This window comes from Penicillium crustosum, assembly GCF_028827405.1.
Source record: "Penicillium crustosum strain IBT 35664 chromosome Unknown utg000005l_segment0_segment0, whole genome shotgun sequence".
NCBI classification, from domain to species: Eukaryota; Fungi; Ascomycota; class Eurotiomycetes; order Eurotiales; family Aspergillaceae; genus Penicillium; species Penicillium crustosum.
The window spans coordinates 1,996,227-2,020,606 of NW_026623126.1; the positions used below are offsets into that span (position 1 = coordinate 1,996,227).

A 24,380-nucleotide genomic window follows, 5' to 3' on the forward strand; every position below is an offset into this window, starting at 1 on the left:
AGCAACAAAACTCACGAAGATCATTCTTCCCCCTTGTAAATATAAAAATCCCAAAGAGCCCTGGATCTCAATGTAACTTGACTTTAAATGAATTCAAAGTCTCGCACTATAGTATATGTTCCTGTGGATGGTAATTTAGATCTCAAAAGCCACGTTTCCCCCCTCCATTCTGAATCCGTTTCCCTTGACTTTGAAGCCGTATGCTGTTGTTACTGTCCTTCCAAATATGGTAGATAGTGAGACTGGAAATGAGAGAAAAAGAGACTTCAAGAGTTATATTGAAATGAACAAAAGCCGTCGTCGTTCGTAAGTTGAATTTTTATATAACTAGAACCACAAAGCTGGGGTCTTCGAGAGACTGTAGTCATTGGGAAGGCAGAAAGACAGACATCACCATGTTGTTGCGATATTTCAAGCGCAGGTAAATGGTTTACTTACTGACCCCGACTCAAATTTATCGACCTACGAAGCATAGAGTCAGCAATCTTCCCTCGGAAGGTGAAAGGAATAAGGGCTTACCAGTTCAGAAATGCTAGCATAGGTGCCGCATCCAAAGATGATCATGCCCACCAGGAATACCACACCATTCAAAATTGCAGGCTTCAAATTGTGCTTTTCATACCATGCACCCTCTCTCAAAAGCATATACCACATGATTGGCGGGATATAGAAAGACAGACCAGACACGAACAAGGAAGAAATGATAGAAAGCAATTCAGAAAAGATGGGGATGGCCTCAGCAATGATCCAAGCTAGGAGGGTCACAACAAACACAAGACTAAGCCATGTGCTCCAACCCTTCGCGGTATTGACGAAGCGAACGACTGAGTCCTGGTATATCTTTCCATGGATATATCGACAGACAACAGTTGTATTGATAGACCCAGAAATGAAGATGACTGGAAGCGCTATGCCGAAGACAACCCTTGAGATGACGGGCCCCGCGGACAGCAAAGCAGGTGATTGCACCTCCTGCCCAACAAAGGCATAGATAATTGACCCCGTCAGGGTGTAGATAACAATTTGGATACCTCCTAGCCACCATAGCGTCTTGACATAGTCCTCGGGGGTATGCATATCTTCCATGAATGACGGTAGGCAACCAGCAAAGGAATATGCAAAAATAATATTATTGGTGGCTACGATAGCCGCAGAGAAAGTGAGACCAGGCTTCGGCCAAGCAGACCACGGCGAGAGATCCCCAGAAAGGTCACCCGAGCCATTCGAACTCTGAATACCAGTCGCAATTATCGTAACCCCAATGGCTATGACAATCGACGCGAAATCAATATAGCCCAATATCGCAATCTCCGCAAATGACGGAGGAATAGCGAGCAACATCAGGATTGCAGCAGATGCAACGCTAAAGATAATCGAGCACGAACTGCTCTGAGTAATATTCTGGAACGCGATCGCACCGGTCAAGCAATGCGACCCAATCACAAAGACAAGAAGGGCAACGAAGCTGCCCACGAAAATTTTTGATCCCAAATTCCCCATCAGAAGTTGGCCGACATCTGCATAATGACCAACTTGTGGATACCGCAGCTTGACTTTGCCGATATTGTAGCCCGCGTAGATTGCGACGAAGCCGAGCCCGACAGTTAAGATTACGCCTGCGACCATTCCCAGAGCTGCGAATGCAGATGGTAAACCTAGGCTCCCCAGGGCGATCGCCTCCACGATCGAAATGACAGTGAGTCGTTTCCAGCCCAAACGGCGGAATCGAGCATTTCCTTCTAAGATTCCTTGTAACTCAGGGTCCTGATCTTTAGGGAGAGCTTCGCTGGGCATTGTGTCGAGATCTCGTGGGAAGTTTATCGATGACTTGGCGATCTGTATATCGGACTGGCATAGGCGTAAGTGCAGCCTGGGGAAAGGAAATTTAACAGAAAAAAAGGAAAAATCAAAATGAACAAGAAAGGCGGATCAGATAAGATCAGAAAGGTAAAACCGACCGAAGGTCGGACCAGCAGAGTGGAGTAACCCCCTCAGTAACATGACACTCTACGGAGGATTCTGTACCCTTATGGCCTTATGAAGGCTGTCTAGATGTGGAGCACAGTGGAGTCAGTCAACACGATGTTTATCAATCACAGGGATTGAGATACGGGGAGGGACTGGTGATTCGCAAGATTCCTGGCGCTAGATTCGGTTAAACTATATTCTGCAGGAAAAAGATAGGCCGTGTCGGGGCAAGCCGCAAGAATAATGAGACACTGGCATCCGCTAGGCTTGTACTGGATAAGCACCTGAACTTCCAAGGCTCCTAATGAAAATTTGAAGGTCCCAACTCCCGAAGGTTGTACGTAATTGTTTTAGTTCGTGAAGAATATTTCTTACTTCCCAGGTCGTTTATGGGAAAGGGATTTATCTTTCTCCAGGTGATGTTGGTTTCTACCGCCCTTAAATATAATACAGGTTTGTCGATTTTTTCTTGTCATCTCCGGCTTGTCTGTCTGTTCACGAAACCATCTTCTCGAGATTGGTGATAGGAGACAGCCATGTTGTCTCCTGATTCCGCATAGTGAATGAGTAAGCACTTGATTTCTGATGTGTACAAAAATGGTATCAATAATGAATGAAAAATCCGATAATTGAGTGCACAAGGAATCGGGGACCACATCGCTTGTACATGTGAATGAAGGTCTGTAGAGTGGGAGCCCTGGAGGCCCCGCGTGATTACGTGATCATATCTAAGTTCCGGGAATTGCTACAGACACGGCACGTTTTGCTAGTAGCACGGCACATTAGGTAATATTCCCTTTACATAATCAATTTTGACCGAGATCGTTACCATACATTACCACAGCAACTACATTACTTACTACTGTAGCAACTACATTCTATCTACTACTGCTTCATTACTATAAGAACCCGACCATGAATCAATTCTCTCTAGTCAATCTTATTGTGCTTTTCATCTTATTTACATGCTTTTCACACTCTGCAGGAGCGGATTGTATGGCCAATTTCTCCACAATTTGAGCACTTCGAGGGTGCTTTCTTCTTAGTGACCTTTTGGTTTGATGTTTTGATGTTTTGATCTGATATGTTCTCTTGAGCTGATCTGCGAGTTGGTGGTGGTAATAGAGGATCTAGTATTGGCAGATACATAGATGACTCATTACTAAGGCCAATCCTCCAAAATTGATGGATATCGCTTAGTGGGATTGGTTGATGTTTTGTTAATAAACTAGCGATTCGGTGGGCACACGGAAGGCCCATTGTCCTAGTGAATATATTAGTGCAGTTTGATAAAGGTGCTTCGGGGTAGCTCTCTTAGCTATAGCAGCTTGATTAGAGATTAAAGATATTGAATATCGTGATGTTCTCTTTATAATATTCGAATAGAGAAAGTGGGAGCAGAAATTTAGTCTCTTAATCTTATCTTCTGTAAGATCAGATTCAAGTCGCTGATACTGAGCCTGTAAAGCATTATTAATTCTCTCAAAAACATGAAGCATATCACCTGAAGATCCCCCTATATACTTTTTTAAAAAAGCGTGAGACCCCTCCACTCTTGATGTAGCCCAGTTACCAAGATGAAGATATTGCCCTACCCAAGCCCTAATAAACATCTCTTTATAGGTTAGCCAAGTACTTTGAATATATCTAAGAGCATTAGGGGCAATTTGATTAAACTGCGTTGTGAACTTAGCTAATTGAGCATTATATTCATCAATATTTGATGAATTAATTAGCTCTTTCTATGACTTGATAAAAGCCTCAAATTCCTCATTTGAAGAGAAATATTGCTTTGTCTTTGCCAGCACATTCTTATTAATATGCCAAATGCATAGTAGATGTGGGCTTCTAGGACAGATAGATTTAATTGTACCTAATAAAGCAAGATCTCTGTCAGTGCAAAGAACTGGAGAAAAGGGTAAGGGGTCAAGCTATGAAAAAAAAGTCTGTAAAGTCCACTTATAGCTTTCTTCCTGCTCATTTTGCATAAAGCAGAAAGCAATACTATAGGATGAATTCGATGGCGAGAGACTAATAATATGTAAAAGAGGCATCTTATACCGATTCGTCTTGTAAGTACAGTCTAATAAAAAGACCCTATTATATTGATTAGCATACTTAATTGATTCAGGGTGAGCGAACATAAAAAATTGAATATGACCTTCTATATCTTGTTTAAATGCATATTTCCATTGATTCTGAATTAATATCTGTTGAAGAAGTTTAAGAGGTAAGTGATTCCTAAGCTTTTTCTGTCTTATACTACCTCTTATATTATAAATATCTTTTGGTCTTATTAAGATATCAGGTTGATCCTTTCTTAATAGACTTATAATATGCTGCGGTCGAGATCCAATATCTGATAGATGTTTAATAGTTTGATTTTGATCTTTAGTAAGCTGTGGACGCCTTGCCATAGGATGCCCTATCATATTATTAGTAGCTGCATGATTATGATTAGGATTTCTTACCTGGATTTCCCATTGATTAGTATCAACAAGCTTCTTTGCATAAAGGCGGAATGGGCAGTTCATCCGTCTAGTACTTGTCTTCCGGCGTTTTGCCCCTTCTGGGGCATCAATATGATCATGGTATATACCGCCTCTATCACAACCAAGACAAATATTCCTCTCCTTAGCGGAGTTGATGATAGTGATAGCATAACCATGAGATAGGGCATGCTGTCGTATCGAAGTAAGGAGTTGCTCTCTAGTCTCAAAGACTTGCTCAATTGGTGGCTCCATGATTAGGTGAAATCAAGTATCAATTGGATGAAGTAAGATCAATTGGATGAAGTAAGATCAATTGGATGAAGTAAGATCAATGAGAAGATAGAGTGGTTCTTATAGCAGAAGTAGATAGAATGTAGTTGCTACAGTAGTAAGTAATGTAGTTGCTGTGGTAATGTATGGTAACGATCTCGGTCAAAATTGATTATGTAAAGGGAATATTACCTAATGTGCCGTGCTACTAGCAAAACGTGCCGTGTCTGTAGCAATTCCCTAAGTTCCATGTTGCCGAGGTTCCCGACCTCGGGAGGTCAATTTTTCAAAAACTAAGCTAACCCAGATAGGCATAGCTGATTGATCTATGTATCCAGGAACGGCCACACTGGTGTAGACACCAATCTTCAAGCTACGCGTCTGAAGCTTGGAATATATCGAGTAGCTATCTAGGCAGAGGGGTGTGTTCCGTGGGATCCGGCAGTGACTATGGAACCCAAATGCTCAGTCATGACTTTATCAAAAGACTCGCACGAGAACTGGTATTCAATCTTGGTTGGGATCGAGTATATGGTATGACTTTCAGTAACTGGGTAATGCTGATGTCTCTCCATAGGTGTGCACATACCATGTGCTACGGGACCCTCCGCTTGCACTGTCTCGTGGGGGTTACGGTGAGATGGCGGTCCAGAGGATTGGGAGAGGAGAAGAGAAGAGGTGGAAGGGTGGGGGGAGGCCATTTATACCCCCAACGTCCCGTACCTTCCTAAAGTGGACAGTCTCCTGGCACCTTCCCTGGTTGTCAATGTGACATGTATCTAGAGGCCGCACCTTCCCGTAATTCTCTTCATTTGTATCAGCGCAGCCTGCGCGTGACAAACCTGAGAAATGCCCAATCTTGATCAGCTTATAGTGTTCAAGAGCACGCTATGTAGAGAGTTCTGTAAACTTACGGAAAGGCTTTACGAAACTTATGGCGGATCGCTTGGCCCGGCGCTATGAACAAGGGAAATCATAGTGACAGGAACTCTAGAAATCACAGTTGACTGATGTCTGCGCCTCTATATGAGATTTCTCAAGCTACAAGAATCGTTTACTCGCCACAGGTAGTATGATATTATGAATTTGGCTCACGAAGCAACACGGGCAGAACGTGACCCTCAAAGATATGATATAGCACAGGTCTATAGAATTGCAGGCAACACTGTTCGAGGAGCGCATGGAGGTAGATGAAACGTTTAAACAAGGTCAATAATCTCATAAAAGTCTGCTACTATACCCTGGATTGCCGGGCTTCGCATAATCGTGCATGATGCACATACAGATGAAAGTGAGAGCCCATAGCCATTGTGCTATATTCAAAAACTACGAACTCGGATGAGTTTTTAGACTGACTCCATTGGAAGATGCCTCCAAGCAGACATGCATATCATTTGATGCACTCTCCATTCCCTTGAGAGTCGGATCGGACTTGAACGGAAGTGGCTCGTCAACATGCACATCCGAAAATAATAAAGCCAATGGCGACGATTTCCAAATATACTGATGTCTCGTGCGGATGACCGTGACAATAAGAAAGACAATAGTCAGCACCACGAGAGCAATAGGAAGGCTCATCCACGGCCATCGCACATGAACGAAAGACTGGTTCGTCCAAGCTACACCATCGATAGTTCCGTCGCAGACCTTTGACCGGGCATGGGTTGTAAGCGAAGAAGCTAAGGATTTGAAAAGCGAGTTGATATCGGCATAGCCTCCTGATTCACCATACAATGCTTCAATGATATCGGATGGCCCATTATCGGATCGCCAGGCTGGCCTTCCTCCAAACGTATAGCCGTTGCCTTGGAGTAAGGGACCGACGGAGTTATACATTGCTAGAAGGCTCTGCCAGGCAACGTTGTATGTGCAGTTTTCGTTAGCTTGATATGGAGGTTGATGTCGTGTCCCATTCACGTAGCAAGTGTCCGGGGTCAACGCAGAGTCTTGGCCCCCAGATTTGGATAACAGATAATTTGTTTTGCTAGTAGTTAGGGTGCGCGTTTCTTCGAACTGGCCGTTTTTCACTGATGCGTTGTATGTATCGACGCAGAAGTAGAGCGCGCACTCCGTTGCGGTGATCGGGGGTGGCACCTTGTAGCCGGTAGCGCTGATGGCGGTAAAATTGATAATCAACGGTAGGTTTTGTGCATCCAGCTGAACTAGATCCAGCTCGGTTGATGTATTTATGGTAGTCATCGTCATTCCTGAATTCGTGCTGAAATGTAGTCCATTCGGCAGAGTGTAATTATAGACGAGAGTAGCGTTCAATGGAGGAGGAAGTGAATAAGGTGCATCTGCATGGACGGAATCGGTGATATTGATGCAGCGACTACAAAATCCAAGAGATTGGTATGGAGAAAAGGTACAATTTCCACTGGCACAGTCCATCACGATGGTTTTGCTGTCGGGGCTCTGGCTCTGGAAAATGCCTGTGTATATAGCGCCGAGAGTCACGAGGGGCACTTTCTCGGCGCCGGGGGCGGCGCCTGCTCCGACATCGGTATACAGACTCGAGTTGCAGATTTGTATTGACGATCGGCCTGGGGTGTGAATGGCCTGTTCGTTGATGGCAATCACTTGCTGGACGAATGGATCTGTGGCAACCGCGACAACGAGGATAACACATCCAAATGTGACCAGGTGCCTGTTAATATTAGCATGTTTCTACAGGTATGCACTTCTGCAGTATACCTTTACCAAAGAATCAACCGAACCATCTGTCAGAACTCACCTAGGCAGGAATCGGAAGAGTACCATCGCCGCCCCTAGTGGACCCCTACTGGCAGCATCCAACAGCGCCATATCGCCCAGATTTTTTCTCCGAGTAAACCATGACCATTTGAGTTGAGACAATCCTTCCGTGACGGCGAAGGCCATGGCGGCCTTCATGAAAGTGCTCAGCACTGATACCAACGCGTTGAGCGTGATACCACAGGGCCAGTCTGGTATTGGTTTTCCATCGTAACTCGCAAGCACAACGATAATCGCAACTAGAAAACCCAAGGATAATACACAGCTGAGGACTTCCAGGATCCAGTTGGAAGTCCAGCTCCCCAGGGGGTGGGGCGGCTTCGGGCTCGGGTGGAGCTAATGGGAGCTCCCTGGCATCTCGGAGCCTGTTGAGTTTGATATAGGGAAGTTTGGATCTGTCGTTAGGCCCCATGGTCATGGTACTCGTTCATAACGAAGATTTGGAGGGGCTGACCCGACACAAAACAAAACATGGACTAGTGGAAATAAAAAGGTTTAACGTGTGGCAATTAGTAGCGTCAGTAGTTAGCAAATCAGGGCTGTGCTGACCTGCAGGATTCCGGGGTGGGTTTGCACCAATCATAACTTATTTGGGGGCCATAAAATTGCTGATATATAGGAGAAAGCCCATGGCTGTATGAACCATGTGCACAAATAATGGAACAAGACATATAGATACAACAAAAAGTGTCGTACGGTTGGTCTTGTCATAGAAGACCTCTAATCCCGGAGCAACTCTTCATATATCGGAAGCTTCCAGCCCTTGACAGGATCCGCAGAGAACCTACTGAGAAGATCCAACCTCAAAAAGGCAGCAATTCCCATAAGATGGTTCATGAGAGCAATACCGAATGCCGTGGCCGAAATCCTATCCCAAAGCCCTCCGTCATCGGAAACACCTTCCTGCACCTGGCTCATAAAAGGGCGGAACTTCTGTTCATATGCCTGGAGTGCAGCCACAACAGGGTCTGTCGTATCGGTCCCTTCCACAAAATACTTCTTATAAGGTCCACCACAGTGCCTCTCAATCTCTCCAGCCAAGACATAGGCACCAACAATCCCAGAAGTGGTACCCATTCCTTTCATTGGCGACGGACAATATGCAGCATCCCCGACGAGCGTGACACGACCGCGAGACCAACAAGCCAACTTGACAAGGCCCATACGCTCACAGTAGAAGTTGTCGGCATCTTTGAGGGATTCCACGATCTCATCCGTTTTCCACCCCGCCCCTTGAAGCATCTCCTTCAATGCTTCCTTTTGCTCCGCAACATCACCCTGCAAACGGCCTTTGAGCTGCTCTGAATCCGCCCGGCCGCCAATATATGCCTGAATTTCGCGCGCATTGTGTCTTCGAGTCATGATACCTCGTCCTCCAGGTGCCCTGTAAGTTGTAGCAATATAATCTTCGCCATCTTTAATTGGCCGAGGGAAGGTAAAATATCCGACATAGAGACCGTTGAGGGGATGGAATGCATCGGGGGCTTCGCTTCCGAACATCATCTTTCGAGTACGCGACCCTTGGCCATCGGCACCAATCACCAGGTCAAAACGGCCTTCAGTGGCATTTGCAAATCGAACGTTGATCGATTTTTCCTCGTCGTTTTCCTCGAAGCTCTCAATTGATGTGCCGAAGATATAGTTGGCCCGGCTCTTTGTTACATCATAGATGATTCGACACAGATCGCCTCTCATGATCTCGAAGTTGGTACTAAAGCCCAAATTGACATTTGCAGAATCGTTGGCTGGGAAATAGGCTTGCCGTTTACCCGCTTTGTTGACTATTTGCATGCCCTGCTCTGGGATGGAATGGGCCTTAAAGGCCTGTTCGAGACCCATGCGTTTCATAACTTCGACTCCGTGGCTGCGTAGATCGATTTGGAGTCCCGAAGCCCGAAGGAAAGGAGAACGCTCGATGATTATGACGTTGTGGCCTAGCTTTGAGAGCCAGAAGGCGAGAGAATTGCCGGTGATACCTGCACCGCTGATGAGGATCTTCATTGGTGCCATGGTATTTCAAAATGTGGGTGGTCGACTTGTCGTAAAACAGAAGGGCAAGGTGGTCTCAGCAAGGCCAAAGGATATTGGCTCTGAGGAGTTTAAATAGTGAGTCCGGTATCAGTGTATAATAGTTGAGACCGATTATCTCCGCCCCGTATTAAGACCGCTGCTTCAGCCGATTATTGGAATCAGAAAAGGTTAGTGATAGCTCAAGGAAGACTTACTCGCGCAGTACAGATATTTTATTAGCATAATTGCGATTAGTTACATATGTAAGTTCTTTTTCCAGTATTACTGAGTTAAGATTGTACACGGAGTGGCAAAACTAAAAAAAATTACAAGGCCCCCTAGAAGAACAATATATATACATAGGACATAGGCCAGAAAGAGAATTACTATTGTATGAAGGTATGAAGGTATCAAGGAAACCCAGCATCTGGCAAAAGAAAGCCCCAGTCCAAGTCCAAGTCGTATCCAGAACCAGGACTTTCGGACCCATCATCAAGACTTGACCCGGATGCAAATCTACCATTGTCGGCAATTCCCAACAGTGAAGAGTCAGCCTGAGCTAATAAAAGGCCATGGCAGAATTCAAGGCTGTCTTTCGCACTCCGTGCCATAGCCAATTCACAATCGGCGCCCGTTTCCACTGCCTCGACCTTCGCCAAGATCATGCTGAGAAACATATGGCCCTTGATATTTGTCTCTCCATAGCGAATCCGCTCAGAAGAGAGAGTAATCAAGTTATTGACAGACTGCTTGAGAAGAATAATATAGTCGCAGTTGCGGTGCAATGTTCCGTCCATGTGTTGAGCTTCGAGCTGGGCTAGGAGCTCAGTGGTAAGGACAGCCATCGCGCACCAGATACCCTCTCTGAATAAGCCCCCACCATTGACCATTAGTTTGGAGAAGCCGTCATCTGGTTCAGGCGACATGATAGTCATGGCTGTTTCCAGGCTGACTTTTAATGAGAAGGTGAATAATGGGTTTGTGCGGGCTTTATTTGTAAAGTGACAATGCAGAGGGATCATGAATCGACGCACGAACCAGTCAAGTAGGTTTCGGTGGAATGGCGTTATGCTGGAACTTTGATTATCCTTCATGAAACTGTGGTATGCCTGAGACACATTGCTGAGTTCTGAACTCAAGGCAAGGACATCCAAGTAAGAGATTTGTGTGTTCAAACTGGTCAAGAGATGGAGTATCCGGAGGCGGACTGGCAACGAGTCAAGCAGTAAGATTTGGAATGAGGTAGTGGTGTAAGTGCCCTTGGGGTGAGGATGAAGTATCGTGGTAGTTTCCTTAATTTCATCGTCATTGATATTTGAAGGGGCTTCAGTGTCAGACTCAGGGATTTTGGCTGGCATGGCCGAATCTAAAGATGACTGCGCAGTCATTTCAATAATTGTGGTCCATAGCCTCCTACGGATTTCGGCCTGCAACAAAGATATCCCCGAGAGATGCTTGGGATCTCGGTGTAGGTTTATTTGCATAGCTTTGTGGACGAGAGTTCCCATGGAGGTCCACACAAGATCAGCGCCGATGGAGAAAATTTGTCGAGCTATAATTGTGAGGCAGTCGATTTGCAGCGCGGAAACACTCAATCGGTCCTTTTCCAGTGGCCCAGAAAGCCATGCCTGAGCAGCATATACCCATAGATGAACCGCTTTTCGGAGTCCGATCTCTGTAATTTCATCCTTGTGCAGACTTGACCCTAAGCCAATCACGAGAAGAATTTTAAGGCGTAGCTCATTGGAGGCATTATGCGGATCGTCCCAATATCTTTGGTAATCAGCCCAAAAGGAAGGTATATGAAGTATCCGGTGTGTTGACTCGAAGGATTGCAGATATAAGGTTACCATCATATCTGATATCTCGCGAGACGGGAATTCAAGGCCAAGCTGGGGATTCGATAGTGATCTGCTAGGCCGCCAGGTCTTGATACTTCTCGCTATGTGTTTGCATTTTTGAAGTAGATCACCGACTTGAACAAGAAGGGCTTTGGTTTCGGCACTTTTGAATGTTTTCACTTCACCTTTTCCAGTAGCCTCGGCATAAAATTCCAGAAAAGGCTCAAACTTGCGATATAATTAGTGGAATGATTTAAAGCGCATGTCAATGCATATCGTACCTCTTTAGCCGTACCCATCCACATACTCCATCGCATAGCTCTAGTTTTTGTGAAAATCCACTGAAGACCTTCTGGTTGGGACGGGCGGCCAAATATTTCCCGACCCGTCTCGGATAGGCCATGCACAGGTGTTTGTGCCGAAGATTGTTCTAGGCTCCGAACCCGTTGTAAAAGGTCTGTAATGGCTGATTCTGAGTCTTGGATTCGCCTTTGCTGTTCATTATGAATTTGACCAGGGAAAACCGAACCATGATGTGGTGTTCTTGCTGGTGTCGGAGTCCCTGTCGCAGTAATGCGAGGCTCTAATAGCTGGTCATGATCTCCAGATGTTAGGGATTCTCTGATTGATCGAGCATTTGGCGATGGTGAAGGTTGAAGGGTACCCAGTGTTGAGTGTCTTGAGGTGCCTTCTAGAGACTGTGGTGGGGACCTGGGTTGATCGCTGTAAAGTTTGTAGGTACATCGGATGTGGATGGAGGCACAACGCGTGCAAGGGTCATTTCGGTCACAGCGGATTTTGCGACGGCGACACTCAATGCAAGACCGAGCTGGCCTTCGGCGCCGATGGGGTTGAGACTCTTGAGACTCCATGGAGAAGTTGTTTGGATGTGATTTTGATAGAAAGAAAGTCTGCGAGAGCGGAGATTTCGGTAAATGAAAATGCCGCGTTATGGCCGCTTATCCCCGTTGACAATCAACCATCGAGAACAACTTTGTAATAATTGACCAATAAACCGTACTTGAATTCGGTTGTCTGTTCTTATTATCCAAAGTCTTGTAAGGTTAATGACCTGCAGGTTCTATGGTCCTTGACTCCTTGTGCATCGAACCTGCATATCTGTCTCATCTCCGACGGTGTTGCTTGTGCTCCGTCGGACGGATAGGGAACATGTGAAATCTGAAGTGCAACTGATTTGATTTAAAAAAGAGGAAGATAATGCAATGACCTTTAGTTCATCAATTTATTCAACTTTGATCAATCTATCAAATGGCTCTCCTATCCCTTTTATTCTCGCCATGGACTATGGCCGTGGCCATTCCCGTGTGGTTCGCGTTCTACTACATATACCCCTATTTAGTATCATACGGGCACTTACGTCAAGTCCCGGGGCCTTTTGTTGCTAAATTTAGCAACATATGGGTCGGATTAAGTGCCAGACATGGCCAGAAATATGCGGCAGTTGATGCGGCGCATCGAAAACATGGCAAAGTCGTCCGTATTGGTTTCAACCATGTGTCTATCGCCGATGAACGGGCTTTGAATGTTGTTTATGGGCACGGAAATGGGTTCCTAAAGGAGTAGGACATATTTCTTACCAGAATTGAGGTTTACTTGTGTTAACGAAACATCTCTAGTCACTATTATGAAGCATTTGTGGCGCGAACCCCGGGCATGTTCAATGTTCGCGACCGCGCCGAACACACTCGCAAGCGGAAGATTATATCCCATGCTTTCTCTCCCAGATCAGTCGCTGAGTTTGAGCCATTTATGGCAGAAAACCTACAGCGATGGATAACCCAGCTGGACCGGATCGCGGCTTCTCAGCCACAAAATAATGGGACGGGATTTGCTCGATACAATGCAATGCCCTGGTTTAGTTACCTTGCTTTTGACATAATCGGAGATTTGGCATTTGGTTCACCATTCGGAATGGTGAACAAAGGTAAAGACGAGACTGAGACGCAACTTGTGACCGGAGGACCCATTTCATATACCCCGGCAGTCGATGTGTTGAATAGACGAGGCGAGATCTCCTCGACATTGGGCCTTCTTCCAGCACTACGTCCATGGGCCCGATACCTCCCCGATCCATTCTTCAGCAAGGGCGTAGCGGCCGTGGAGAACCTGACAGGGATTGCTGTCGCCGCTGTCGCGTCACGACTGGATGCTGCGGAGAAGGGAATGATCGATTCGCGCAACGATATTCTTTCGCGCTTACTACAAGCAAAAGATGCCAATGGAAGGCCAATGGAGCGGGATGAACTCATTGCAGAGGCTCTGACGCAGCTTATCGCTGGCTCTGACACAATATCCAACACGGCCTGCGGGATATTTTACTGGATTCTGCATGGAGAACGCAGTGCACCGGGCACAATAATCCCCCGACTACGAGAGGAGTTGGACCGAGCAATTGACCCCGAAGCAAAGATCGCATCTTATTCTGAAATCAAAGATCTCCCATTCCTGCGAAGATGCATTGATGAAGCGATGCGACTTCATTCTACCTCAGCTATTGGTTTGCCACGTTTGGTTGCCGATCATAGTCCCGGTGTCGATTTCGATGGCTTCCACTTCCCCCCTGGAACTGTACTTTCAGTACCCTCGTACACTATCCATCATATGAAAGATATTTGGGGAGAGGACGTCGAAGAATTTAAGCCTGACCGCTGGCTGAACCTGACTGCCCGACAGAAAACTGCTTTCAACCCATTCTCATATGGTCCCCGGGCATGTGTTGGACAGAACGTTGCCATTATGGAGCTGCAGCTGATTATTGGAACTTTGTTTCGTCGATACGAATTTGCGTTGTACCAGCCAATCATGGAGTCACACGAAGGTTTCTCGAAGAAGCCCAAGGAGTGTCAGGCAGGTCTTAGACTGAGAGAGTGTAGTTGAAATCCCGGTTTTTTTAAATTTATATATGGAGTTGATAGGAGCGAATGGATCATATCAATATTTGTTAACTAAATTCAAATCACATTACCAAAGAACATATCTTCAAGTGATGGAAACTCCTGCTCGATACTCCATTCGTTACAACCCCAGGGATCAGTGAAATTTTGTACTGACTACGGCATATAGATCTCTGTGCTATTTTCTCCCATCGAAGTCACGCAGTCTTCTTGTTCAATGCGGTCTGCAACATGTTGCTTCATGATGTTTAGAGACCACCGGCTTACAGGTTCGGCTTTGCCTCCACATTGAATATGAGAGACAGCTTGTTCCATGAGAATGATTATACTCCCCACATCATCTAGATGAGCCACAAATTCGGCCAGTGTCACCATTGCAAATGAACAAAGCACGTTTTCGTAGGCAGGATGGATATAAGTGGTCAAATCTGACATGGAGACAAATAGATTCAAAAGCTGATGCGACTGGCTAATCGCGAACCGAATTAAGGGGAGTGTTGATTCTTCTGGTGTGATTCTGGAATTGCTCGTTTCCTCGGGTTGAGTTTCACTCATAGTATGTTGAAGTGCGCGACGTGCCAGGATCAAGTAGGTGCAGGAGTATGCAAACCGTAGTGGTTCAGAGGAATCAAGCTCTATGAAAATTGGACTTAGCATTTATGTAAGTAGTCATATTTGAAATTGCATACTGTATATGTTCTCCTGGGACTTGCGTAAATTGTCGATTTCGGGCCAAACGGCACTTCCTCTTTCTATCACGTTGGAGCTTATAACTTCCCAAAGGAGTCGGTATAACCTGACTCCAGCCAGTACGAGTTCATCGCGTGCATTGTATGATGGAAAATCTAGGACTTTGATGCATTGGTCAAAATACTGACTGGATATGATCGGTGGACGACCAGAGCCCACCGAAAACCTGAGATCGGTGTTAGAGATTCTTGACATAGACATCGAACGGATGGGAAGTTGGTCATTGTAACGCACTGTAACTGACAGAGACAAATCAGGTTCCACGTGCGCATTATTTCTTGTGCTTGGGCTCGTTCGCTTTCGCCGGCGTCGGTTGTGTTTGGAAGCTGCCCAAATGGAGTAGTCATAATCACCCGCATAGCAGCCGTGCCGCTGAGGAGCCACGAGGTACCATGATCAGGGCCTAAAGTTGGTCGCAGGTCCCACATGGAAAATATCAACATCGACTGTATTGTGTCGAGCGAGGCAGTCGAAGAAAGATGTGCCTGGCCGAGCAGTCCGTGAACATGGCGATACAAAGCTTGATGTGTTGATGACCCATGCAAAGAGGGAGTAATATGAAGACCTGCCAAAATGCAAGTACCAAACAGGAGTGGTGATTTGGTGCGTAGCTGGACGGGGTCTGTACTCATGAACAACCAGCGGTTGGATAGTTTCGAGAATCTGGAAAATCAGCCTCGGAAAAGGTTCCAAAGAACTGTATTGATAGCATACTCACCCTTTAAGAAGCATGATAGCAAGTTCCTCGGAAACCATACCGTTGATTATAATGTCTTCAGTGCTATCATCGCCGGCCGAGGGTTGTTCATGCAGCGTGATGTTCTGTCGGATCTCTTGGATAAGATTCATGGGTGCATCGCGTGCAGTTCGTTCAATAGTTGATGAAGTTATCTATAGTACCCAATCAATTATATTGCCAAGATGAGCCGTAGATATCCAAAATTACCCCTGGTTTATTCCGGCAGTCGCTATCACTGCGGACAGATAGTGATGCTTGGAGTTGACTCAAGGTAGTTTCCACCGCACAGAGCCTATTTTTCATCAGTATATTGCAATAGAATCTACAAAATTCAATTATGGGAGGATATACCGTGTATTGTACTCATCACGGCTTGTCATAGGATCCACCTCCGCGTCTACCAGCGGTTCGGGATGACTGCGCGAAATGGCCTGGAAAGAGCACTTAATCCTAAATATGGTCAGATATGAAATCCCAGTAACCCGATTTCTCAATCTGGCTTGCTACCGGAGAACCTCGCAGCGATGACATCGGTCAGAGTTGCCTGTTTCGCATCGCGTTTTCAAGCGCCGACAAGCCTCGCAGGATCGCGCTTTGCTCGCTTTTGGCTTGCCTGGAGCATCTCTATTTCGTCTTCGCTTCTTAATACATGGCTCGGGAAAAGGCATAGTTAGGTAATAATATGAAGTTAGTTAGGTGACATGGATCAGAGAGGAACGAAGATAGTGTGTATCCCACTCTTGGAGACGAGGAGACTGTTGGTTTCATGTTTGCCTGCAGATGCGGGCATATGCGCCTTGTTTGTCAGGCTCTTATGAACTGATCGACTATATATTACTACGTAATTCTCCCACTTGTGTAACGCCCATTGAAAACACATGCTCTAATATGTATGTTGTTTATGTGGATACCTACATCGCTGGCTTGAATCTCAACCCCCACCTTTGGCTTGCTATCACACTGATAACCTCCACTACTCCACTCAAAGTCTTCAATCTAAATTAAAGTCTTTATCTGATTACATCCACTGTGCTGTCATAGTGGGTGGGCCTAGCAAAATGGTAAAAGATCAAAGTATGGGGAGCCGAACTTTATATCCGCTGCCGGAACAATACAGCAACTTCACTATGAAGATTTTACTCGGATACAACATCTGCGAAATAATATTTGGTAAATGAATTCGATTTATCAACTTGTTTAATGAAAAACGCCAAACAAGTTACTGCGTAAAATGTGCTAATAGCGCCAAAGACCGAGCAGCCTCACCAACATCAACATCCAGTAAAATACAACCGAAATCCAAGCCTTTTGACACCCTACCTAATCCAAAGACTACCATCACCAACATCAGTATCCAATAAGACCAAGCCTTAAGCCATTTGACACCGTGGCCGACCCAAAGAAAAAAAAAACCCCCTAAATTAGACTGTATTTCCTGTTGGAGCCCCGAAAAAATACCCCGTGAGGGTCTCGAACGCTTCGGATATCGATGTCTTGTTGTTCAATTCGTAAAGATCAGAAGAGTGTATCATAAGATATTTTGATCAGGAATCAAAATAGGACTCCAATAATCGCGCATGCCTTCCCGCCAATGAGATAAGTGAAACCTATAGAATATCCCGTCAGAAATATCAAAAGATACAATGGTATAGGGGAAATGGAGAATAGAGAATTACCGGTGCTATTTGATGGTGGACCAAGCGCACTTTGCTCAATTGGCCCAACACCAGGCGAAGGCTGATCAAGACCTCTCCACGGAAACAAGTGTTACTGTCGGCCTCTAAGTCATTGTATATGACTGCTTTGAAATGCGGAAATTCCCTTCCAGCACTAGCCATCGTCTCAAAAGCGCCAAGTGAGGGGAAGCCAAGTGCGGAAGCACCATACTGATACAAGTCCTTGTAAGGGGTATAGTCGCCAGGACTGTTGAATGGCATTAGACACGACAAACCGACGGACCGACATAACTCCAAATAGCGGTGGACTTACTCCTTCGAACGCCACGGCCCGTAATCATTGAGATCTAGTTGGTGGAAAGCATAAGAGCTCCAATCAAGGTGAATATTGCATGCAAGAGAGTATGGGTCTGAATGAGCTGGACTATCGGGTGCACAGGCCTCCTTAAGTATCTCATCGCTGGGTTTCGGGAGGTTTGGTCTTGGCACAAAAAAGCGGGGCTTGAGCTCTGAGTTTTGATCGAGACTTAGTGGCAGAGGTTGACGTTAAACTCCTTGAGCCGTGTCGCATCAAGTTTGTGCTCTTTAAGGGCCGCTATGGATTCCTCAAGTTCTATTAAGAACCAACGCTGGTTTAGATGCTCGTCTGTTTCGTGGACTTTATTCTTTGAAGGCATGTTTTCGTAGATGAGAGGTTTGAGGTTGTATAGTGATCAATAAGTTGCAAAGGAGTGGTGGGTTTGAATAAGTAGAACCAGATGCCAGGCAGGGTTTTTTTTGGTTGGAGATCCCTGGCAAGAGCGTGGAGATAAGAGTGGTGGAGTGAAGGAAACTTTGCCATTGCCCGACACTACCAGCGCGAGGTTGTAAAGACCGAATCTGAAGTCAACCCTCAAGCCTTTGATACGCCTATTGCGGCTCGAACCCCTGCAAAAAGATCCCTCGCTAGCGAAGGGAATGGGTGGACTTAGGTTGGATCCCTTTGAGACTCCAACTAGAGAAAAATCCAACTCGTCATCTAGCAAACAGCTTCTTCTCTTGGACGATGAGAGCCCAAGCCCAAACTCAAGCTCGGATCTAAGCCTAAGCCTAGGCCTCAGCCCGCCAAATACAATCTTGCGGGAACTGGATAAGATTTTATACCCACCGACGAAGGACGAACAATTTGTGAACACAGCACTGATAGCATTTCTCAATGCTCTGACCACCCACTTCGATTTCTACTCGAACTGGACCTTGCACAGAAATCCATTTATCGCTACCTTTGAAAACGCTCAGTTTGAAGCAAGGACGGACGGCTATCTTGATAGTCCTGGTGGGGAAGACTAGGGTCCTAATCGAGGTCAAACCCGTCATGATATTTCGATATTCTACATAAATTCAGATGCAGGAGAGCGCCCAAATGGTCGCTTGGATTAGAAGTGATGACGACCTAGCCCAGAGCACCAACACCACGTATGCATTTATCTTTTCTTGGGTCAACCACGAATACTGCTAACATCATAATAGGCGTTTTCATATATCCCAAGGTCGACATCAGATCTTCGTGACCGTTGCTGAGTATGGTGAGAAATATCTCAAATACCTGAACGATAAAAACCCTTCACCTTCGGATGACCTTTCGACATTCTTAACTATGAACCAGTACGGTCCATGGGATACCTCGAAGAAATCATCTGTAAAAGAGATAGGGACGATTATATTAGCAATCACCTTGCGAACTGAAAAAGAAATCAAGGAAGAGATTAAAAAAGAGATCAAGAGGAAGGAGAACGAAGAAGTATAAGTTGCACATCACGTTTGTACCCATGTTGTGAAGGCGATTAACTACCTACTTGTGCATATCCTCCATTGTTCGTGATTTCTGACATGGCGGTTCTATTTATTCTTATTGAAAGTGTGTTGTATGTCTTGTATTTGCTATCTACCGCGCATAGAGCATTTAAATCAACTCCTAAAGATCTGATTTTCATGTAAACAAAAGCAAACTGCATCAACAGCGCTAATCTTACAGTTGATTCAATATTGGGTGTTGGCAATAAATACGACCGAACTGGAATTCTCATCATCATATATCTATTGTTAATACTATTTATTCGTTGGAATTGCATAGAACCCCAAATCTCGAAAAATGTTCAAGGCGAATATACCTCGCGAAGCTGAAGCTCCGGGCACTTGAAGTTTGGATCAAGTTCCTTCTCCGACAGGTCAATTGGCTGTTCGTGCTGAAGCAGCCGAGCAATTTTGACAGCATCCAAAACACCCCGCGAAAGAGTGAAAATCTTATCCATTTCCTCAAGACTGCGCCCGGCGGTCTCGGGAAACAGGTAATAAATAACAGGTATCATCAATGCATTGCAGCCGGCGAAAATGACAAAGTATGTCTGTCCCATGCTGTTGAATGCAATGGGTGTGACAGCAGTGAGTATGATGCTGACCGCCCAATTTATGCTGATGCTAAAACTGTTGATGGTCGTGCGTAGATGCAAAGGCGCAATCTCCGTGGCATAGAGATATGGTATTGCGCCAAACCCGATGATGTAGCTGAAATGAAACAGGAAAATGAAGAAAACAGCACCGCGCATTGCGAGTGGATTGTCCGCCTGAGTTCCGAGGCCAGCTACTAAAGCCAGACAGACGACATTTCCGATTGCACTGCCTAGAAGCAAGACACGGCGACCAAGCCTCTCGATTTTGAAAACACAGAAGATCCCACCGATGGGACCGACTAACTGATAAACTGCTGCTAGAACTGTAGATGTTGAATTACCTAATGAAAGGTTGTTTTCGAAGATTGCGGTTGCTAACGGGCACACAATTAGTCAATATGCCATGGGAATAGGGCATAGATGATTAGGAGTACGTACTGTAAAATGTGATAACCGTTGAGCCGGTGAGTTGTAAGAACAACATCGCCAAAGCAGCAATCATGGCTCGGTGGAAAGATCTTTGTGGGCCCATGTGGAATATTTGTCCAAGTGACTTTTCCTCAAACAAGTCCAGTGATTTTTGGACATCCTTGATTTTTGCTTCCACGACTTGATCACCGACAGATGTATCTTCGAGAGCTGCCAGGACTTCACTAGCCTCCGGGAGTCGACCTTGTCGGATAAGCCACCTGGGGGATTCTGGTAACAGGCAGATGAACACCAGAATCGCGATAGAAAGAAGCATCACAAAAGCGAAAGGAAACCTCCAAGCAACGTTGCCTTGCGTGAATGACATCCCAAAGTCGAGAAACAGGGCAAGGGCACACCCCAAACCGCTGAATATTCCCTTCATGCCGACGTGAGCACCACGCTTATTGGCAGGTGATATCTCAGATTGCCAAAGAGGGATTGTGGCTAGTAGAACACCAGTGCCTACACCTAGGATTACCCGAGATGTGACAAGTTGGGCGAGTGAGCCCGCACTAGCCATCAAAACAGCTCCAATGACTTGGACGACGGCTCCTGCCATTATTGTGCGTCGGCGGCCAAATAGGTCACCAAGCCATATGCAGGAAAGAGTTCCGAAGAAGCCTCCTATGGTGTAGGAGGCTACAACAAGGCCTTGTATTGTTGACGCATGTGGTTTGTTACTGGCTGCAGCAATGTTTATTTCAGGGAACTGTTCCTCGAAGCTCTTCAGTGTCAAGACACCCCCGAGTAGTGATGCATTGTAGCCTACTGTGAGGATGCCAGGCATGAGAACTCCCAGAATGGCTGCGATATTGAGGCTATTGCCCCGAAGGCCGAGGAATCGTTGCATATGTAGGAGTGGATGAGGATCAATGGGTAATATAATTATGATGGATCGGCAGGATTGGGATCGACACTGATCAACAGATCGACAAAGTCTTCTGTAGCCGCTGCCAACTTGATGAAATCCCCGAGATTTAAAGAAACTGGGGACAGTCAAGAACCGGGTATTTCGGCTCGTTAGTATCAGGCCCTAGACATTCCATCCTGTGGTGCATTATCTTTTCATCGCCATAGAACCAAAGTAGGATGTTTAAGCCACATGACCCAGAAGAGGACATGCAAGGCTAATGAACTCATTCTTCTCGATCCGCTCTAGAACCAATGGCTTTCAGTAGCCAGGCCGACAATATCGGGAGGGAAAGAGAAACACAGAACAGAAATGGCCCTTGTGACAGGGCTAAAGAATGTACAGAAAGGGAGAGTAGTAGGAGAGGGAAATGAGGGATTGGTAAACGGCTTGGTATGGCCGTTGCAGAAGACACCAAAGTCTGGAGTAACTGGCACCCAAGAGCCGACGCAAGGGGAAAGCTCCATATGAGGGCCTAGGCATCTCCAAACCAACGCGCTGAATTTTTGATGTGCTAAACCGTACGGAGTAGGTGGTCGTTTACTCTCACGTTAACCTTCGGCCTACAATAAAAGAAAAGTAAGGCTGCTGCGTATTGTAGATCACGCATGAAGCATTTGCTGTCAGTCCTTTATGGTAGTGAATAAAATAACATGAACAGATATATCCCTCGATTACAACAATATTCCGATGAAAGCCCGCCCGGGCCGACCCTAAAAGACCCCGGTTTTCTAAGTTCGTATGAAATAGAGCATAAAAGCCCGAAACTTACCCCAAATGCCAAGGGATCAAGAATTCCACATGGAATGATACCGTACAATTGGGTTACAATTCCTCTATGTGGTACCTTCCAAGGCTAACCTCTCATTCAGTTTTACAAATTGAAACTACACCTTTTGCAAGAACTCCTTTGGGGAGTAAGGGGATTTGAAATGATTTTGGTAGCCAAGATCGAAGATACACAAGTTGACCCAGTCCTCTGACCAGCCAGCTTTAACAAAGCTTAACCCTAGAGAGCAATGGTATTGTACCAATGTCTATAAATGTATAAATATTGCATAAAATCTAACTAGCACTTTTGAAATATGAGCTAAGGCAAGGTTAATTGACAAGATATCCAGTAGGATAAGCAAACTCCCTGTGCTTGATCGCTTTACTCGACCATGGCACATCCTCATCCTTCCATTGTGAGTAAACAGTTTCCCCACCAGCGACCAATTGGTGGATATTACGCCTGGTGCTGTATACCATATTCCAGGCCAGCTCTTCGTGGAATTCAGCCGCGTTGTTGCTCTCGATATCTGAATCCCGAGCAGCCGAGCCGGCCTTTCTATATGTACCAATCAAGTTGGGAAACGGGGCCCAGCATTCAATCTTTTCACGCCCATTAGCACCTGCGCACAACTCACTCAGGGCATCATCTACCGGCTTATCCAAATGATCGATGGAAAGCGCGGAAATAATTTTTCTAGCACCCTTAGTCGTAACTGCATAGCCAAACATGCAGCAGCCCATTTCAGCACGATAAATAAATCGCGTCGAATCCTCAGCCAATTCTGGATATTGTTGCTTCCACTGGTCGGTGGGTCCGCCCCAGGTGGCTCGGTGGTAGGCCTTTGGAACTGTGGGGTCCATGGGGATAGCGTAGAAGCTTGTTTCGTTGGCGTTCGGTCCCGAAGCACATCCACCAATCCAGAGGAGATCCCAATCTATTCCGTAAGGAGCTTCCTGGGATACGAATTTGGTTCCTTTCAAAGAGTGCAGCCCGCGTGCAAATTCCGCAAGCTGGGGCTTGAGGTTCACGTCCCAGTCTGCATCATCTTCCATAATCAAAGCAGTCGAGTAACCATTGCTTATCACACTGTTGGTTTCCACATCCACATGTTAGTACGGCCTCTGGATAATGGGGTGAATTATGACTGTACTTGACCAATGCGTTCATGTGCGCACGCCAACATGCCACAACAGTGGGCTTCACGAGTGAGGGGTTCAGTCCCTAAGAAAGCATCAGAAGATTCTCTGGGGATTATTAAACTGAAAATCGTACATCAGGCATGGCCTTGGGATGTAGATCATCCGGTCGCACTCCATCGAGCCATTCCACCTTGAACCCCGATACCGAGGCTGCCAGTGTCAGGAAATCGCGCTTGTCGGTCCGCTCTTTCATACTGATGGCATAGATATGCTCAAACTAAAATTCAATGTCCAAGTCAGCAATTAAGTCAATTATACAGTAGGCAAGGTCTCACCCCAAGAGTGTTGTTCTGGATATGTTCAAAGACACTATCGGCCATGTAGTTCCGCGAAAGATCGGGAAGCGAGGGAGACCATGATATATCCCCGAAATCTCTGACAAGCAGCGTGCACAGGATATAAGCAGTAAGAGCCGCTGCCACGGCCACTTGAAGGACGTTTCTCCTAGCGATCATGGTGGGCAGCGTGAACAATAATGAGGAATGATGAGAATCAAATAATTCACACCACCTCAGAAAGATCGAAGTCCAAGTAGATGAAAAGCATTGCGATAGAAAATAATTTTTCCTTTTACATCCCTCAAGTGCCGGAAACAGCTATGGATGCATCGCGATCGAGCTTGTCCAAATGCGGATCTGACATACACGTGACAATGTAGATCGGTGTTCGTTGCCTTACGTATAAGGCCTCTAGTGGCAGCTTGGCAGCTTAGTTATTTACTTTTCACGGTACATGGCCGGCCAGAATGAGTAAATGCACAGAAAACCTTTGGCACCGAGATAGATGTATGTTAGGATATGAATCGTATTATCGATGCTTCAGATAAATGGATATGGCGCCCGGACTTGATGCATAGTCCGTCCGTCAGCATGAGAACGTTCTCTTTTTGAGGTCGAATGCGCGTAAGGATTTTGATGGTTAAATTTGTTGAGCATCGGTATAAATCATTTTCATTGACTGGTTTGGATGCGCTCGATGAAGCAGTGGATGGTGAGGAAAGAGGCCCGATTTCGCTCAACCACATTATATTGGATAGAGGAGAATATTCCGGGGAAATTTCAGCTTTTCTCTGTAAAGCGACTTAGAATTAAATAGAAATCATTAAAAACGCAAAGTATTAGAACAAATGCAAACTATTGGAACAGAAGGTTTTCTATAGGAAGCGATGGTGATGTGAAGTT

General features: G+C 45.7%; 9 protein-coding genes across 9 annotated transcripts; 2 read left to right on the forward strand and 7 right to left on the reverse strand.

Moving 5' to 3' along the window:
- Positions 1 to 319: 319 nt before the first annotated feature.
- Positions 320 to 1,794, reverse strand: N7487_011453 (uncharacterized protein; the record flags this gene model as incomplete). Its single annotated transcript, XM_056879183.1, has 3 exons — positions 320 to 358; positions 439 to 462; positions 520 to 1,794. 3 exons carry the CDS (start codon positions 1,792 to 1,794, stop codon positions 320 to 322), a joined length of 1,338 nt encoding a protein of 445 aa, XP_056724502.1.
- A 4,262-nt stretch (positions 1,795 to 6,056) lies between these two features.
- On the reverse strand, positions 6,057 to 7,902 carry N7487_011454 (DUF3176 domain-containing protein; the record flags this gene model as incomplete). The annotated part of the gene is made up of 3 exons (XM_056879184.1): positions 6,057 to 7,377; positions 7,465 to 7,723; positions 7,746 to 7,902. The coding sequence occupies 3 exons, from the start codon at positions 7,900 to 7,902 to the stop codon at positions 6,057 to 6,059; spliced, it is 1,737 nt and encodes a 578-aa protein (XP_056724503.1).
- Positions 7,903 to 8,204: 302 nt separating this feature from the next.
- N7487_011455 (uncharacterized protein) lies at positions 8,205 to 9,494 on the reverse strand (the record flags this gene model as incomplete). Its single annotated transcript, XM_056879185.1, has 1 exon — positions 8,205 to 9,494. The coding sequence occupies one exon, from the start codon at positions 9,492 to 9,494 to the stop codon at positions 8,205 to 8,207; it is 1,290 nt and encodes a 429-aa protein (XP_056724504.1).
- Positions 9,495 to 9,904: 410 nt separating this feature from the next.
- On the reverse strand, positions 9,905 to 10,852 carry N7487_011456 (uncharacterized protein; the record flags this gene model as incomplete). Its single annotated transcript, XM_056879186.1, has 1 exon — positions 9,905 to 10,852. The coding sequence occupies one exon, from the start codon at positions 10,850 to 10,852 to the stop codon at positions 9,905 to 9,907; it is 948 nt and encodes a 315-aa protein (XP_056724505.1).
- A 1,752-nt stretch (positions 10,853 to 12,604) lies between these two features.
- Positions 12,605 to 14,233, forward strand: N7487_011457 (cytochrome P450; the record flags this gene model as incomplete). The annotated part of the gene is made up of 2 exons (XM_056879187.1): positions 12,605 to 12,915; positions 12,973 to 14,233. The coding sequence occupies 2 exons, from the start codon at positions 12,605 to 12,607 to the stop codon at positions 14,231 to 14,233; spliced, it is 1,572 nt and encodes a 523-aa protein (XP_056724506.1).
- A 173-nt stretch (positions 14,234 to 14,406) lies between these two features.
- On the reverse strand, positions 14,407 to 15,849 carry N7487_011458 (fungal specific transcription factor domain-containing protein; the record flags this gene model as incomplete). The annotated part of the gene is made up of 4 exons (XM_056879188.1): positions 14,407 to 14,885; positions 14,940 to 15,166; positions 15,235 to 15,663; positions 15,719 to 15,849. 4 exons carry the CDS (start codon positions 15,847 to 15,849, stop codon positions 14,407 to 14,409), a joined length of 1,266 nt encoding a protein of 421 aa, XP_056724507.1.
- A 2,950-nt stretch (positions 15,850 to 18,799) lies between these two features.
- Positions 18,800 to 19,201, forward strand: N7487_011459 (uncharacterized protein; the record flags this gene model as incomplete). The annotated part of the gene is made up of 2 exons (XM_056879189.1): positions 18,800 to 18,870; positions 18,925 to 19,201. 2 exons carry the CDS (start codon positions 18,800 to 18,802, stop codon positions 19,199 to 19,201), a joined length of 348 nt encoding a protein of 115 aa, XP_056724508.1.
- Positions 19,202 to 19,550: 349 nt separating this feature from the next.
- On the reverse strand, positions 19,551 to 21,165 carry N7487_011460 (sugar porter family MFS transporter; the record flags this gene model as incomplete). Its single annotated transcript, XM_056879190.1, has 2 exons — positions 19,551 to 20,218; positions 20,283 to 21,165. The coding sequence occupies 2 exons, from the start codon at positions 21,163 to 21,165 to the stop codon at positions 19,551 to 19,553; spliced, it is 1,551 nt and encodes a 516-aa protein (XP_056724509.1).
- A 1,161-nt stretch (positions 21,166 to 22,326) lies between these two features.
- N7487_011461 (putative LPS glycosyltransferase) lies at positions 22,327 to 23,654 on the reverse strand (the record flags this gene model as incomplete). Its single annotated transcript, XM_056879191.1, has 4 exons — positions 22,327 to 23,086; positions 23,151 to 23,221; positions 23,273 to 23,416; positions 23,475 to 23,654. 4 exons carry the CDS (start codon positions 23,652 to 23,654, stop codon positions 22,327 to 22,329), a joined length of 1,155 nt encoding a protein of 384 aa, XP_056724510.1.
- Positions 23,655 to 24,380: the final 726 nt, after the last annotated feature.